Source organism: Anomalospiza imberbis, chromosome 1 (assembly GCF_031753505.1).
Source record: "Anomalospiza imberbis isolate Cuckoo-Finch-1a 21T00152 chromosome 1, ASM3175350v1, whole genome shotgun sequence".
Classification (NCBI taxonomy): domain Eukaryota; kingdom Metazoa; phylum Chordata; class Aves; order Passeriformes; family Viduidae; genus Anomalospiza; species Anomalospiza imberbis.
Window position 1 is genome coordinate 101,583,905 of NC_089681.1, and position 15,135 is coordinate 101,599,039.

General features: G+C 37.9%; 1 protein-coding gene across 1 annotated transcript in view; it reads left to right on the forward strand.

Annotated features, from left to right (window-relative positions):
* The first annotated feature begins 9,753 nt into the window (after positions 1-9,753).
* Positions 9,754-15,135, forward strand: part of CNTNAP2 (contactin associated protein 2) — a 1,020,441-nt gene continuing 1,015,059 nt past the window's right edge. Inside the window, exon 1 of the mRNA XM_068202989.1 lies at positions 9,754-10,781. Within this exon, the coding sequence (XP_068059090.1) occupies positions 10,685-10,781 (97 nt within the window). The 5' untranslated portion in view covers positions 9,754-10,684. The remainder of the gene's footprint in view (positions 10,782-15,135) is intronic.

Sequence of the window (15,135 nt, forward strand, 5' to 3'; positions counted from 1 at the left end):
TAACATGAATCTTATCTGAGATGATACTGGCAGTAATGACTAGCTCTCTGTCAAGAGTAAAGGGAGACTAAAGTGACATGTTCGAAGTAAGATGTCTATATTCAGCTGAATCATTCCTTGATTTGTGAGGGAGAAAGATGCTATCCTTTTTTTCCTTCTAACCATTTACTTGTTGGAATCCTATAGACTGCTTGCTGAGCAGAAGAGCGAATGTTGCAGCAATCAAGATTTGAAATAAAACCAAGGTCAACCGAGCTGAACAGAACACTAATGAACAAAAGATGCACTTGTTCTGGGAAGAATGGATTTTTCAATCTGAGTTGTCAAAATATTCCCTTTGAGTGTGTCTATAAATGCTATAGGTGCTTCTGAAGCATCATCACAGCTGCCAGTTTTGCAGATAGCTGGCTTGAAAGAAGCGTGACTAAGACATATCCTAGAACTGATAGTATCAGTACATGCACAGTGGGTTAAAATTTTGCTCCTGCACAACCTCTAAGCAATAAGTCCACAAGCTGATGGAGAAGAATCCAGGGGGACGGAGAACACCTAGAAAACGGATGATATTGTATTTAAAGCTTTTCAGAATGTTAATGACATATCTTACCACTCTCATATAGAGTGGTCTTTGCTAGAGGTAAAAGTGGAAAACAACTAAACTGCTGCTGTAACATGGGCGAGTATAGAATAGTGTTTCAGCCTTTTCATTGCATCAAAAATTCTCCTACATTTGCAGGCATGTCTGTGGGCAGAACAATGAGACCTTGCTTCCTCATGAAGTTGGAAACACAGCAGGATTCAGTGCTTTTATCACAGCAGCACTCATAATTAGATTACATTCCTTTTGGTTCTTAAGAGATTGCATTATTCTTGGTTCTAAATATTTACCACAGTTCAAGGTTTTTTAAGTGGAAATAAAATAGTTTGCTCTTCATCTTTCTTTTGCAGAGTACAGCCATACAGATTTCAACACATTTCAACGTTTTTTTGCTGGGATACTGAAGATTTTTCAGTGTTCAAAAGTTACAAGTGGTTCTATTAAATTCCTCCTTGCACTCAAGTAATTTCTACAAAATTCAGAAATTTCTACAAAATAACACTCTATCTCTTTTGAATGATGCACAAAAAATGTGTGTACTTTTTAAATTATGAACATTTACACTACCAGTTTCATCTAGTTTACCTATAACTCTATCATGCTTTTTTATGGGTAGCAAAAGGCATTAGCTGGTTAGCTGTAGTCATCAAGTTCCTTTGATTCCTTTTAAAGTACTTTTCACTTAGGTTCTTCTGCCTTTCCCTCTTAGAGTGTGTTTCTCATGATTAAATCTTTCATACTCGCTTGTACTTTCTGCCATCTCCATCAAAGTACTAATGGAGCACTTTCAGTTCACTTGCCTTGATAGGGCAACTTGCCCTGTAGGACAAGAAGCATAGCTCTTGCAGATTTGTCTGTCTGGCTATAAAAGCTTGTGTTTGGTCTCAGAGCCAGTGAATCTTTTTTGCAACAGTTGGAATACGGGTGATTTTGGACACTGCATAGATTTCTGTTCTTGTTCTTTATGCAAATATACTATTTACTTGTCTTGTTGGGAAGCTTAATTCAATATTTATATGATGCTTTGAAATCCTTAGATGCTGTGGAGAATAAATTATTGTTCATTTATTACATGCCACAATGTAGTGAGTAACTTACAGTAGTCAAAGCACCTTTTAATACCCATGCATTTAGAGCTAAAAATTTGTGCACCATTGTAGTACTTTGGTCTACCTTATGTGACATTTGCCTAATTTTTAATTAGACAATGAGATCAATAAGTATAACACACTTCTTGTATGCATGTATATTTTAGAAAATATATGTATTTTTTCATGTTTAATACTTTCCAAAAGCTAAATGATTTTCATTAGCTATACCTCACAGAAAGTATCTCCAAATCACCCTATATTTCATTAATATTGCAAAAAGGATTTATGCTTGAGAGGAAAAGGGAATTTTCCTTGGAGATAAATCTGGGCAACCAATATGACTTGGGTGGTCATACCACTTGGATGGTATTTTCCAATCTTGTTTTCTTATGAATTAAGACAATCCAGAGCATATTTTAATAATCAGCTTGCTCTTCTAAAATAGATATTTGCAGTTTGCTTTAAATGTACATGACTTATTAAACACATAACATTAAGGTTTTATTTTTGTGAGTGAGTGGGACACATGCATATATACATAGTGATATATATTCTGGGCTCCAGGAGATAATAGAACTCTGTGGTGGGTGCTACTAAATCCCCTGATACGTAAAAAAGGCAGCTTACCCACAGGCTTCTTCATGATTCTGTAGTCTCTAACATCAGATCAGTTTTTGGGGTGATATTTTCAGAACCCTCTTGCCTTGGTTAGGGAGACTTCTCATCTCCAAACTAGAGGAAACATGCTCAAAAAGCATTTCATGTGATACCAGAGTGGATGGCACATTTGGAGTGCATTGTGGTGATTGTTGCAACTGCCATCACACACAGGGTTATTATGGTGTCTTTTAGTTTGCCATGTATGCTGACAGTCTGACTGCACCTCCGCTACCCCTGTGTAGCAAGGCATGTGAGAGTTTATTGCATTAACTATTGATTGTAGAAAAGACTTTACAATCATGTCTTTGATTAGATGTTTCCTAACTGCAGGCAATGAACTCAGGTTGTTTTTCAATGTGCAGATTAAAATCTAGAGATGTTAAATCCAGAACATGTCTGCTTATAAATTAAGCTGAAGTGGGTCATTATGAGAGGCCTCTGCACTATCAAATATGCTGAGAAGCTGCATGCCATTAAGGGTGGTAGCAGATGTGGCTTCATACATCAGAGAGCTCTTCATATTGTGTGCCTCCTGATAAGGCTTCCTCTGCTTTTCTGTTTTCAGAACACTACACAAGCTAACAGACAATCTCCTTCACCAAAAACCTACACTGTCTATTTTTCCATTTAAAGTAGGAGTGTTGGTGGCTGTAATGAAAACCTCCAACTGGTCAAGGGGAACAATCTTCAAGACATGAGATAGAGCAGCTCCACTGTGAGCTGCAGGCTGATCTGATCTGGCTAGGCTTGGCTGCAAATCTTGCGCAGCTCAGAAACTCCACTGAGGCCCAAGGAGTTACTATGCTTGCATAGCCCCAGTGAGCGGCTTCCTAAAGCTAGCACAAAGCTTATCTAATAATTTCAGTTTTTGAAAAAGTGCTCAGGTTGCCAATCTTCATACAATTGATGCTCTTAATTTCAGACTTTTTTAGAAAAAAGAAAGAAAGAAAGAAAGAAAGAAAGAAAGAAAGAAAGAAAGAAAGAAAGAAAGAAAGAAAGAAAAAAAGAAAGAAAAAAGAAAGAAAGAAAGAAAGAAAGAAAGAAAGAAAGAAAGAAAGAAAGAGAAAGAAAGAAAGAAAGAAAGAAAGAAAGAAAGAAAGAAAGAAAATGAAAGAAAGAAAGAAAAGAAAGAAAAGAAAGAAAAGAAAAGAAAAGAAAAGAAAAGAAAAGAAAAGAAAAGAAAGAAAGAAAGAAAGAAAGAAAGAAAGAAAGAAAGAAAGAAAGAAAGAAAGAAAGACCTACAGGAACAGAGGGGATGCATAGGAAATTATCTGACAGGCAGGTGTGCAGACAATATGCATTTATCTTTAGGTATAATTATATTTGGGTATTATGCAGGAGATTCAGTCATGACTGACACCCTGCTCTGTACTAGATGCACTGTAGACACTTAATAAAAGGCAGTTCTGGAGTCATAACAAAGAATTACTGGAGCTTCATGTTTAACTGAAGCATCAAGTACCTTACCACAATCAATTGTAAGAAAGAATTTATAATATGGTTCAAGAGGACTCTGGATACTCCTAATACAAGGCAGAGTACATGGCAGTATTTTAAAGTACTTTTATGGTCAAGTATCCATATGTTATCTGTAATAGGAGATGAAGATAACTGGTTTATTAGTGCAGTAATTGAGACTGAATGATGTGGACAATATAAGAGGGAGGCAAATATATATTTACTCAGAATGCTTAAATGCTTCAGTAACTTTAGTGCATTACTCTGCTAACCTCTTCCAATCTGTTAAATATGTATTGAGTAGATAATGAGGCTATATTCTCAGTTACACAAATTATTTAAAGTAAAGCAGTGGTTTAAAGCTACTAGTTGTGAATTATTTCAAAACCTTTCCCAAGATGAGGGCTGTAGATCACTGTCAGTTTAAGGAAAGAAATGGTGTTAAATTATGCTGGCTCTTTCCCATGTTTTCAGCTGCTAATTTGCATTAAAATATGGCTAAAAATACAATAATTTTTCACAAATATTACTTCACTGTGGAAGTATTTACCGTATTCTCCAAAGTGTTGCTATGTACTTGTCTTGAAAAAACCTTCAAGTCACATGAAGTCTCCTCATCCAGACATAAATGATAGTCTAAGAAAAGCTGACAGTCTCTTCTCTGGCATTTACCTTGCAGACTGTGCATTACTGAAAGGATGCCTTTTTTTCTGCCCCACAAATAGCAGATGAAAATGTTCCAGATTAATTTTGATTTCTCCTTTAAAGGTGACTGAAGTATTTTTAATATAATTGCAATAACTTTTGATAATATTACTATAATTCACTTTCTGTGCATTTTTTCAATATAGAGCTTCTGCTATGCATCCATGGATTGCCTATGAAATGGTCTAAACTGAATTAAGAAGAAAAACTGAGGCCAGATATGGTAAGGAAAGGAATCAACTATAATACTGTTATGTTAATGATTTTAAATGCAATAGAATCACAGAATCTGCTGAGTTGGAAGGGACTTACAAGGATCATCGAGTCCAACTCTTGGCCCTGCACAGGACACCTCAAGAGTCACACCATATGCTTGAGAGCATTGTTCAAACACTTCTTGAACTCTGTCAGGCTTGGTGCTGTCACCACTTCCTGGGGAGCCTATTCCAGTGCCCAACAAGACACTGGGTGAAAAACTTTTTCCTGATATCCAAACTAAACACCCCTGACTCAGTTTCATGGCATTCTCTTGGGTCCTGTCACTGGTCACAAGGGTGAAGTGATCTGTACCTGGCCTTCTGCTTCCCCTTCTGATGGTGTTGAAGACCACAATGAGGTCTCTTCTCAGTCTCCTTTTCTCCAAGCTGAACAAACCAAGTGACCTCAACTGCTCCTCAAAATTTTTTGTAAAATTGTTTCATTATGCAGTGCAGATTAATAGAGATCAAGATATCACAAAAGATATTTCTAAATATCTAAAGGTAGATGCTGTCTTAAGCACGTGTTTAGACTACAAAATATATAGGGACATGAAGATGAAAACTTCTGAACATCTTCCATTTATTTTGATATCTGTATAAATACATTTTTCCATATTTTTATCTTCTTGTTGCTTTAATAAAATTACCATAATTAACTGATGGTCAAGCCAAAAATGCATTCACTTCAAACTATAATGCTATATTTTTAGCTGCATGGAGCAAGAAGAAGATACTGTCTCTTTTCTGCCAATACACCTTCATCTTCCTTTTCAGATGCATTAAGATTAGGAAAGACTTTCCCAGCATTTCTGGAAAAGTATTTTCTTCAGATCTTTACATCTTCTCATAGGTGGATGGATCACAATATTCATGTGATCCCTTCTTCCTCAGAGAAATACCCATGAGTATCAAGAATACCAGTAGAAAACCTGATGTTGTTCTTACTAAACCCAAGACTTCCTTCAGTAATAGAGTTGTCCATTATCTGGCATTTCATTCTGTGCATGTGATCATAAAGCCTTGTTTGGTCATAATTTAAAATACATTGCATTTGTCTATCCTGTGTTAAGTCCTCATATTTAATATTGAAGAGACTTGGATGGAAATTCTGCTATAGATGATTTTTAGAACTCTATCATTCAAGAGGGTTGGGGAAACCAAAAATATAAAAGGGAAACAATATTTTAAAATGGTAGTTTGTTAGGCATAAAAACCCTTCATGTTTACTTTTCAGTATTAATTCAAAAGTTATGTGTCCTTTTTCAAGTTGGCTCCTTTTCTTCTGTGGAACCAATGTTATTGGAAGCCATTTGGTCTCACCAGTGTTTGAAATTCTTAATTATCCTTTCTAGCTTTCTGACATTGTGTTTTCCCTCTTGACATTCACATACTGTAAATATAGTTCTATCCAGGATGAATTCCATTTAGCAGACATTGCTTGACAGGTATAGTAAATTCAGAATGATCTATTCATTCATCAATATGTGTGTACAATTTCCATTAAGCTCAATAAAATTTGTGTACAGCTGTAATAACTGGAGTCTTTTAACACTGCAGTGTCTTTCTAATTGCCAGGGAGGTTTCACCAGTTGACCGAGCTATCTCTCTACTTTTTCAAGCTTTGGGAGTGTTGAAGTGGTCATTGGCACTGGTGAGGCTGTACCTCAAATTCTTTGGCTGGTTTTGGGCCCGTCACTACAAAAAAGATACTGAGGTGCTGGAGCATTTCTAAGAAGGGCTGGGGAAGGGTCTAAAGAGGAGCAACCAAGGGAAGTGTTCAGCCCAGACAAGAGGAGGCTCAGGAGAGACCTTACCACTCTCTACAACTCTTCTCCCAAATGTAAAAGCAACAGAACAAGAGGAAATGGCCTCAAATTGTGACATGTTTAGATTAGATACTGAGAAAAATTTCTTCATGGAAAAGGTTGCCAAGCATAACGACAGACTGCCCAGGGAAGTAGTTGAGTCACCACCCTGGAAATATTTAAAAGATGTGTAGATGTGGCATTTTGGGACATGATTTAGTGGTGGCCATGGCAGTGCTGGGCTAGTGGTTGGACTTGACAACCTTAAATGTCTTTTCCAACCTAAACAATTATATTATTTTATGACTTGAGAAATAAAAATAAGGAACTCTTATGGGAGTAGCTTTGATGGAAGATATTCCTTCTGCACCTCTTGGCTGGTGTGCTTGTCCCAGTCTGCTATGACAGAACCTTTCCTAACCTATAGAGTGGGGAACAGGTCCCTGTTGACCCAAGATGCAAACACTTGACATTTGCAGGATAGGGGTGCTAAAGCTTGTAGGTGCTCTGCTGAGACTGCAGGTGTGTCTCACTGCTTGCTTAGAAACGTCCTCACATTTACACTCTGGAACAGAAAGGCTGGGAGAAAGAGTAGAAGTATCTAATAACTTCATATTGTGACCTAACACAATCTGACCATGTTTTCATTGTAAAGGTTAATATATTCAACTTGGATTTGTTGAATCATGTAAAGTAATACTTCACAACATGCTCTAGGAAAAAGAAAAAAAAAAAAAAAAAAAGAAGAGTATATATGGTTAGCTTGTTTTATTGGACTAAAGAATGCCTGAAGATCTTTGTAATGATTTTTGTGTGACAGAATCAGTCAAAGTTAATGATTTTGCAGGCCTCACTTGTGGTTATATTAAAAATAATTGCATTACCCTTGCACAACTCATTTCTGTTGCTATATAGTTTAAATATTTTATGCAGTTTTAAGGACCGATCCTATTTGGAGGTGGGGAAAAATGCAATAATCTGTGCTGTTTCTTCCGTCTCAAACCACAAGGAAATTTTCTACTGTCACCATTATTGAAATATTCACCAACTAGCCTGCTGAATCTTCCTGTTTTGAATTACTTGTCTTATCCTCTGTAGCTGTTTTTTTAAATGTCTACCTACTAATGATCAATTTGAGTACATTTTTGAAAACCCCAATCATCATATATTAAACAAGTGTGAAGTTTGAACAACTAAAATCAAGTCAAGGTTCTTGTCCAGTGAGGATTTACTGAGGTAGATTATATGCAGGTATAAAAGTATGAATGGGTGATAAGCAAGTATGTTTTTTGTTGTGCATGTTGGAAGAACCTTAAGAAACAGAAAATTTGTTTGAAAAATGGTCTGCTGAGCCTTTAAGTACTTACTCAGAGAAGCAGTTTATTAGTTATTCAAGTGAATTATAAAAGCCAATGAATATAGAAAGGGTTTCAAGAACTCGGAATGAAAGTGGTAGAAATTTTTGCATGTCATAGTCAGAAGTTTTTCTTTTTTCTGTGAATATTCACATTCAGTTTGTGATACTATATCAGCTTTACCATTTCAGTGGTAGCTAAAGAAAAGAAAATGTAGGTTGACGAACTTGAAAAATATACAGTGGGAGGGGAACAGAAGAAGAAAACAAGAAGGAAGTTATAGAAAGAGACAATTTTGAACAAGTGATACACTTTGAACACTAATGAATATTTGGTTCTTAGTTAATTCCCAAAAAACTCACCTATCTTAATGATTACTGGTCATCAAAATGTATCTGTAGGTTATAAGGAAAGGGGAGAGTATTGCAAAGAAATCTAGATAATGCAGGGGAAAGGTAACAGAGTCTTTAGGGAAATATTTATTATTTCAAAAAAACAGAAATAAGTATAATAAAACTTATTCATAGTGCACTCTTTCATTTCACATTTGCTGTATACATATTGGCATTACTTCTATAAAAGCATTTGAAATATTGATATATTAATACTCTTTATGGATAAGGCAAGGCAGGGAAAGCCTCAAGGAGGAAAAATTATGGCAGTTGGACAGAAACATTTTTCCCAGGACTGGGAAAAGATTACAGAAACACTTTTACCAGGATTGGCATTTAAGCTTTGTCCTGGGCTGTGCTCAAACCTCTAGGCCACAGCTCTCCTGGGATATCACGTATTACGTATGGATGAGCTTTCAAAGTGACCTAAAAGATAGGCACTGTACTCCCTCTGAAAGGCAATAGGATTGAGGATCCTAATATCCCAAGGCCTTTCTGAAAATCTCATCTTACACATGGTCTTAACCACTTCATCACAGTCACTAAATAACAGCAGGTACTTGTTAACAGCATGTGTATTAGTCACTGAAAATAATTTATCCTTGCTTTGGGGTTCCTCTAAAGAAATTATACCTCTCCATTTCTCAGCTTTCTCTATGTAACACCTGAGAAATAATTGTTTTCATTTTTCTTTGCCTCATTGATTGTAGAATAAATAATCCATGAATAACTCCCTATCCTCATTATTCTACTGTATCTGGTGAGCAATAACTCTTGGTTCAGCTGTTTAAGGGCAATGGCAGGAAGGATGAAGAGGGATGAAAAAGAGTCAGACTCTTGCCATCCCTAAAACATAAGACTGGGATATGGCCAGGTTGTCTCCGTCATATTTTGTAGGTGAAAACCATAGTGAAACTTGAATGCAGCTTGCTTCCTGGCTCGCTCTCGGGCTGAGAATTAATTACCGAATGGCAACATCTGCATTAGCGGCTCCTGCAGCCTCAGCTCTCTGCAGGCAGGATGATCGCTCCCCAAGAGATCTAGGACCGCTCGGAGGACTTGCCTGCTGGCCACCTGTCTCGGATCCCCGCAGGCCGGAGCTCGGGGAGCCGCGGTGTGCGGGGGAGCGGCGGAGAGGGCGGCAGGAGCCGACCGCGGGGCGAGCAGGAACGCCGCGCCTCCGCTCCAGCGGCACCGCGACACCGCCCCACCGCTCCGCAGCCGGCCCCGATCCCGATCCCGATCCCGATCCCCATCCCCATCCCCATCCCCATCCCCATCCCCATCCCCATCCCCATCCCCATCCCTCCTCGCCCCGGCCCCGGCCCCGCTCCACCTTCTCCCATACCCAGCCTGGCCCCGATCCCTGCACTGGCTCCCGCCCCGCTCCGCCCCAGCCTTGGCCCCGATCCCCGCCGCCGTCCCCCGGCTCTGCATCTGAGCCACTGAGCCAAGCAAGAGAAGACGATTGGGGTCCTGGAGGCCCGAGGGGCGCAGAGGAAGAAGGAGGAGCTGGAGGAAGCGAAGGGAAGGGGAGGGGAGCGCAGGAGAGAGGATTTTCCCATCTTCTGTCTTTTTTTTTTTTTTTTTTTTTTTTTTTTAGGTGGAAGGTTTTTGCTGCTAGTGGCAGCGTTTCCTCCTGCTGGAAGATGATAAATACATGAGGAGAGAGGCTCTGAGCCTGCTTCTGTGCTGCGGGAGTGTCTCCCCCTCCCTCCCTCCCTCCCCTCTCCCTGCTTCTGTGTGAGTGTGTGTTTGGCTGCCCGGCTGTGTGTGCGCGTACACTGTGTATATATATGGGAGCTGGGAGGTTATTGCAAGCTTCTCTCAGCAGCGCTCCTCTGTACAGGAAGAAGGGCTCAGCTGCAGTGGTAGCACCAACAGCAGCATTAGCAGCACCAACTGCTTTATTCGCCTTTCTTCCTTCCCTCCATCTCCATCTCCCTTTTCCCTCCCTCCTCCCACGTCTTTTGGGGGATTGATCTTCATTTTTTAATTATTATTATTAATTTTTCTACTCTACAATCCTTGTTATTTGATACTTCGTGGCTTTTTTCTTTTTTTTTCTTTTTTTCTTTTTTTCTTTCCCCCTTCCTCTGAGAAGGAGGCATAGAAACAAACACGCACAAACACAGAGAAATAAGGGAAAGAAAAGTACCGGGACTTATCCTGCTGCTGCAAACCCAAAGATAGCAGACGAAGAGGGGGTTTGGCTTCTACCCCAAGGTAAAGCCCTGCCCCCTTTACCTTCTCGACACCTCCTCCGAGGAAAAGAAGGAGAGAGAGCGAAGGGGCCAAAGTGGAGAAAAGCAGGTCTTCTGCGGCTGACATTTGGAGTACAGGGAGCCAGGAAGTGAAGGATGGTTGTGGTTACCCGAGCTGGCTGCAGGGCAGCTCTCTTCCTCTGGATTTTCATCAGCATTAGCTGCAGAGCCAGGACTGCTCTGCCTGCATCTCGTAAGTACCCTTTTCTAAGAAACAATTTCAGCTCTGAATTAAGCCAGAGGGAAATTCCCACAACTCTGTGAGGTTGATTATTTTTGCTTTGCTGATTAATATTGTGTTTGTGTTTGATTTTTCTTTGTATGTGTATGTGTGCTCTGAGGTCTCATACTGTTTGCAGTGCTCCCCATCAGATCTTCCTTGGTGATTTCAGTGGTAGCTGGTTTGGAAAGTTGAAAGAGACCTGCTCTTTGATATAATCTTGGTTCTGCAATGGAGTCAGAGGGGGAAAGGAATCAGAAACTGTTCAAAGTTTGCGGATAGTTTTTGTTTGACTGGTCGGTTTGGTTTGTTTTGTTTTTTCCCACCTTCCTCAGAAGGTATGCAATTTGCATTTGGAAGTACTTCACTTCCCCAGTTTTGTGAGGGAAAAGAGGAGATGTGAACAGTTTCCATAACTAGTGTTTTATCGAGGAGCAGCAAGAGAAAATTCTGTCTCATTTGAAGAGAAAAGAATGATTGTGAGTTGATGAGAGGGAGCTGAGCCAGGACAGCTTTTCTTTAGAGCAAAGTTTTGCTGCCCACAATAGAATGAGCAAAGGTATTTTAGAGGAGACCATCAATTGCCCTGCTAGCGACATAGAAATAGTAGAGAAATGATCAAACATCTACTGAAAAGCTGAACTTCAGACTACAGGAGTGTAGAGCACCTGTACAAAATCCGATTCTGCTTTCAGTAAAAAAATGACAGCATATTCATTGATTTCAGTGGATATTAGATAAAATGTTTAACATTGCACTGAGTTGTAGTCTTGAACCAAACATTTTGCAAGTAGATGTCAGTATTAAGTATTTAGTTGTTTCTCTTCAGACTATGCAAAACATTTGCCAATTGCCAAGTATTTTTGAAATACATACTGAAATGAAACAGTGCATTTTTGTATTATCATCATCATACTGTTGGCTTGATCGACTGTTTATAGAGGGAGGAAGCGTCCTGAAATGTTATGGATAGATGTGCTGGAATTGCATACATGTGAATAGGGGTTGATTCTACTGACCAAGCAGGGAATTGCCATAGAATGTAATGTATATACTGCATAGAGATCTATGTAGATCACTCTATTTGTTTAATTGTTTCCTTGGGGGCTGGAATGAACAATGCAATGATTAGTGAATTGGAGCACTGCTATGCTTTCTTAGTGGGTTTCTATCTGTTATCATCTAATACCTATTGAAAGACAAGTGTTATTCCAGGATTTACTTGCACTTGCATACTTGTTTGTGTGTCAAAAAATATGTACAGCAGTGTCTGCATTGTTATCTAGGTCTCAGAGGCTGTAGGATCACTTGTTTTCCTATCTTTGAATTAGGAGAAGTATTGATCCTGAGGTTCACTTCTTAGTTTTGACCAGCTATATATTTTTTCTTAGGAACATTATTTCTTCATGGTCATCTCTCGGGCTCTGCATAATAGGAATGTGTTGGGGAGAAGATTAATGATTTACGTTGTCAGAAATCTGTTATTCGAAAACAAAGTCCCTGCTTTTCTCTAATAGGGTTTTGGAGCTTTTTTGTTTGCTTTTGTCACTCAGCAACTAATGGCTGTAGTATAACTTAAAAATGACCTACCCTGGATTATCTGATTTCCCAACAAACAAATCTTTAACTTTTGAAAGAAGTTTGTTGAGAAGTTAATGGTTGTAGTAACATCACTAAACCCAGAAATTCCAGGAATGGAAGGTATATATATAATCTTAATTACAATTTAGTTATATACATTCCCATCTTGATGATTAGCTATTCAAAAATTTCTTTATATTAATTCACCTTCCAAGACCTTATACATTATACTCCTTATGTAGTGAGTGGCATTTCTTTTCATTTCTGACTCACTTCTTAAAGTGAAATGGAGCTAGATTTGCTTACTGGAAACATAAATATAGCTAGAAGTACACATCAGCCTTAAATTTACAAAAGGATTGTTCACATTGCAGCACATGCTGAAAATTCTTGTAAAGGCTTACGGGTGCTTGGGAGCTGGTACCACAGTGGGAACTCCAATGCTGTGTCACACTGTTTTGGTGCATCACTTTGCTGGTTATTCTGTTGCACGCTTTGCTATACAAACTGGCCACTGTACTGTATTTTGTCACTGTGATCTATTTTCTGGGGTTGTTTGTAACTTTGTCTGTAACTGATTGTGAATGAGATTGGAAAATTTTGTTCTCTGCTGACAAGATGATATACCTAGTTTTCATCATCCTTTTTTTATTTCTTTTCCCCCCCCTCTATCGCATTCTGAATACTTCTGAAAAAATTAAAAACTGTGCAAAATGCAACTTTGATGTAAAACTTATTTCCAACCATTATTTCATTTTCTCCCCCATTGTTACTTTATATTTTGGCTATGAAGTAATTAACAACATCAAATATATTCTTTACAGTATTTTTTAGGAAGTATGCAAGTCTTATGGTATAGAGTGAATTACAAATCCCTATATATGAGCTTGCTATTCAGTATTTTCTCACAGTCTGTTTGTACTGGCATAGAAAAAGACAGTTTTCAGACAGAATAGAATTGGACATTGCTTAAGTGAATATGCTGTGTCTCAAATGTTTGTTTACTTTGCAAAGTAAATCTATCTGTAGTTAGAATGGAATCTCTCAGTAGTACTGATTCATGTGAAAAGCTTTTAATCTCATTTAGTTTTATCTCAAGATGAAGTGGGTGTTGAAAGCCCATCCTGTGGTATAATAAACATACATTGTGATACAATATCACACACATTAATGCTCAGATCTTACTGTCAATTCTATTCGTGATCATGTTTTCATACCCTGGCAATAAATTCTTCATATTCCTGCAATTTTATTTTTTTTAATGAGCGTGGGAGGATGAAAACACCCTTCTGGAATCAAGGCTAATGAACAGCTCAGCCAGGAGAGGTCATCACAAGATAAAAAGTAACACAGAAAATACAAATTTAGTGCTTTATAGTCCTTTATGTGGCTAAGATGGAATGATAAGATTATGAATGTGGGTAGACTAACTCTCATTTGCATTCCTATAAAAACCCAAAACACAAAAAGTAGCAAACATGTTACTTAATAAGAATGTTAAAGGTAATAATTATAGGATTGTCTCCTTCTCTGTGAAAGGAATTCACTTTACAAGTAATTATGTTTCACAGCTACGGTTTTTTGGTTTTTTTTATCATGTATGTTTTTATGCAATGCAAAACTGATCAGTACAGAAATATTAAAACTTCTAGTTCTGATATTTGTCATACTTTTGTAGTATGTCCCATACCACTGCTCAAGTTAAGTTTGTGCCCATTTTACAAGACTTGGCACAGAAATCAAAAGGGGGCATCTATAGTAAATCATTAAGATACGTAAAAGAAAAAATATGCAGATTTTACCTTTGACTTCATGGCACCCAGATTTTGTGGGAAAAGTATTGAAAAGGAGTAATGTCCCTTTTGAAAGAGCAAGGCATTGTACAAGAAAGTCTTTTTTAAGAGGCCAAGTTGGATGGAGCTCTAAGCAATCTGGTCTGATGGAAGTTGTAAGCCTATGTTGGGCATATGAGGTATCACATATTCTATTAGATTCACACTTGGAGAATACTTCTCTTCCAGATAATGTCTCAGACATAATGATATTTTTGGAAATCTGATCAATTCATTTTTTTTTCCTGTATAACAACTGATTAACATTTATTAGTTTAGGACTCGTTGTCTTGAGGTTACCACAGTGGTCCCACAGAATTTAGTTTCAAGTATATCAAACCATTTTCAAGTACATTTAACATTTAATAATTTTTCTTACCTGTGGGGTCAAAGCACTTCAAAATATACTAAACTTTTAATTTGAGGGCCTAGCTTTCTTTTAAGTTAATGGAATTTCATAACATTAAACATATGCTTTCTCTTTTGTTCTTTTAGAACACTTTAGCTAGAAGTTAGAACAAAATTTACATCCATCATAGTATAATTGTATTATTATCTAGGCGCTATTCATCAATATATAATAAAATCCACGTTCAGCAGACGAGTGACAGTTTTAACAACATTGCACTGAGTTACTGAGTTACTGCTATTATTTAACACCAGTGCATTGAGTTACTCATCATGACTTTTTAAATAAATTGGCTTTTTCTTGAACTATATGTTAACTTATGTGAATGAATGAAACAGTATTAAATAGTCTGCTCTAATTTCAAAATTGCTGGCAGCAGCTATAGCCTGTGTCAGTGCAGAAAATCCAAAGTTTCAAAGAGTCTTTAACTTTTGTGTATGCAACATTGCACAAAACCCAATTGCAGACATTCATCTTGATACAGCTAGTCTGATTCAAAGTTTGG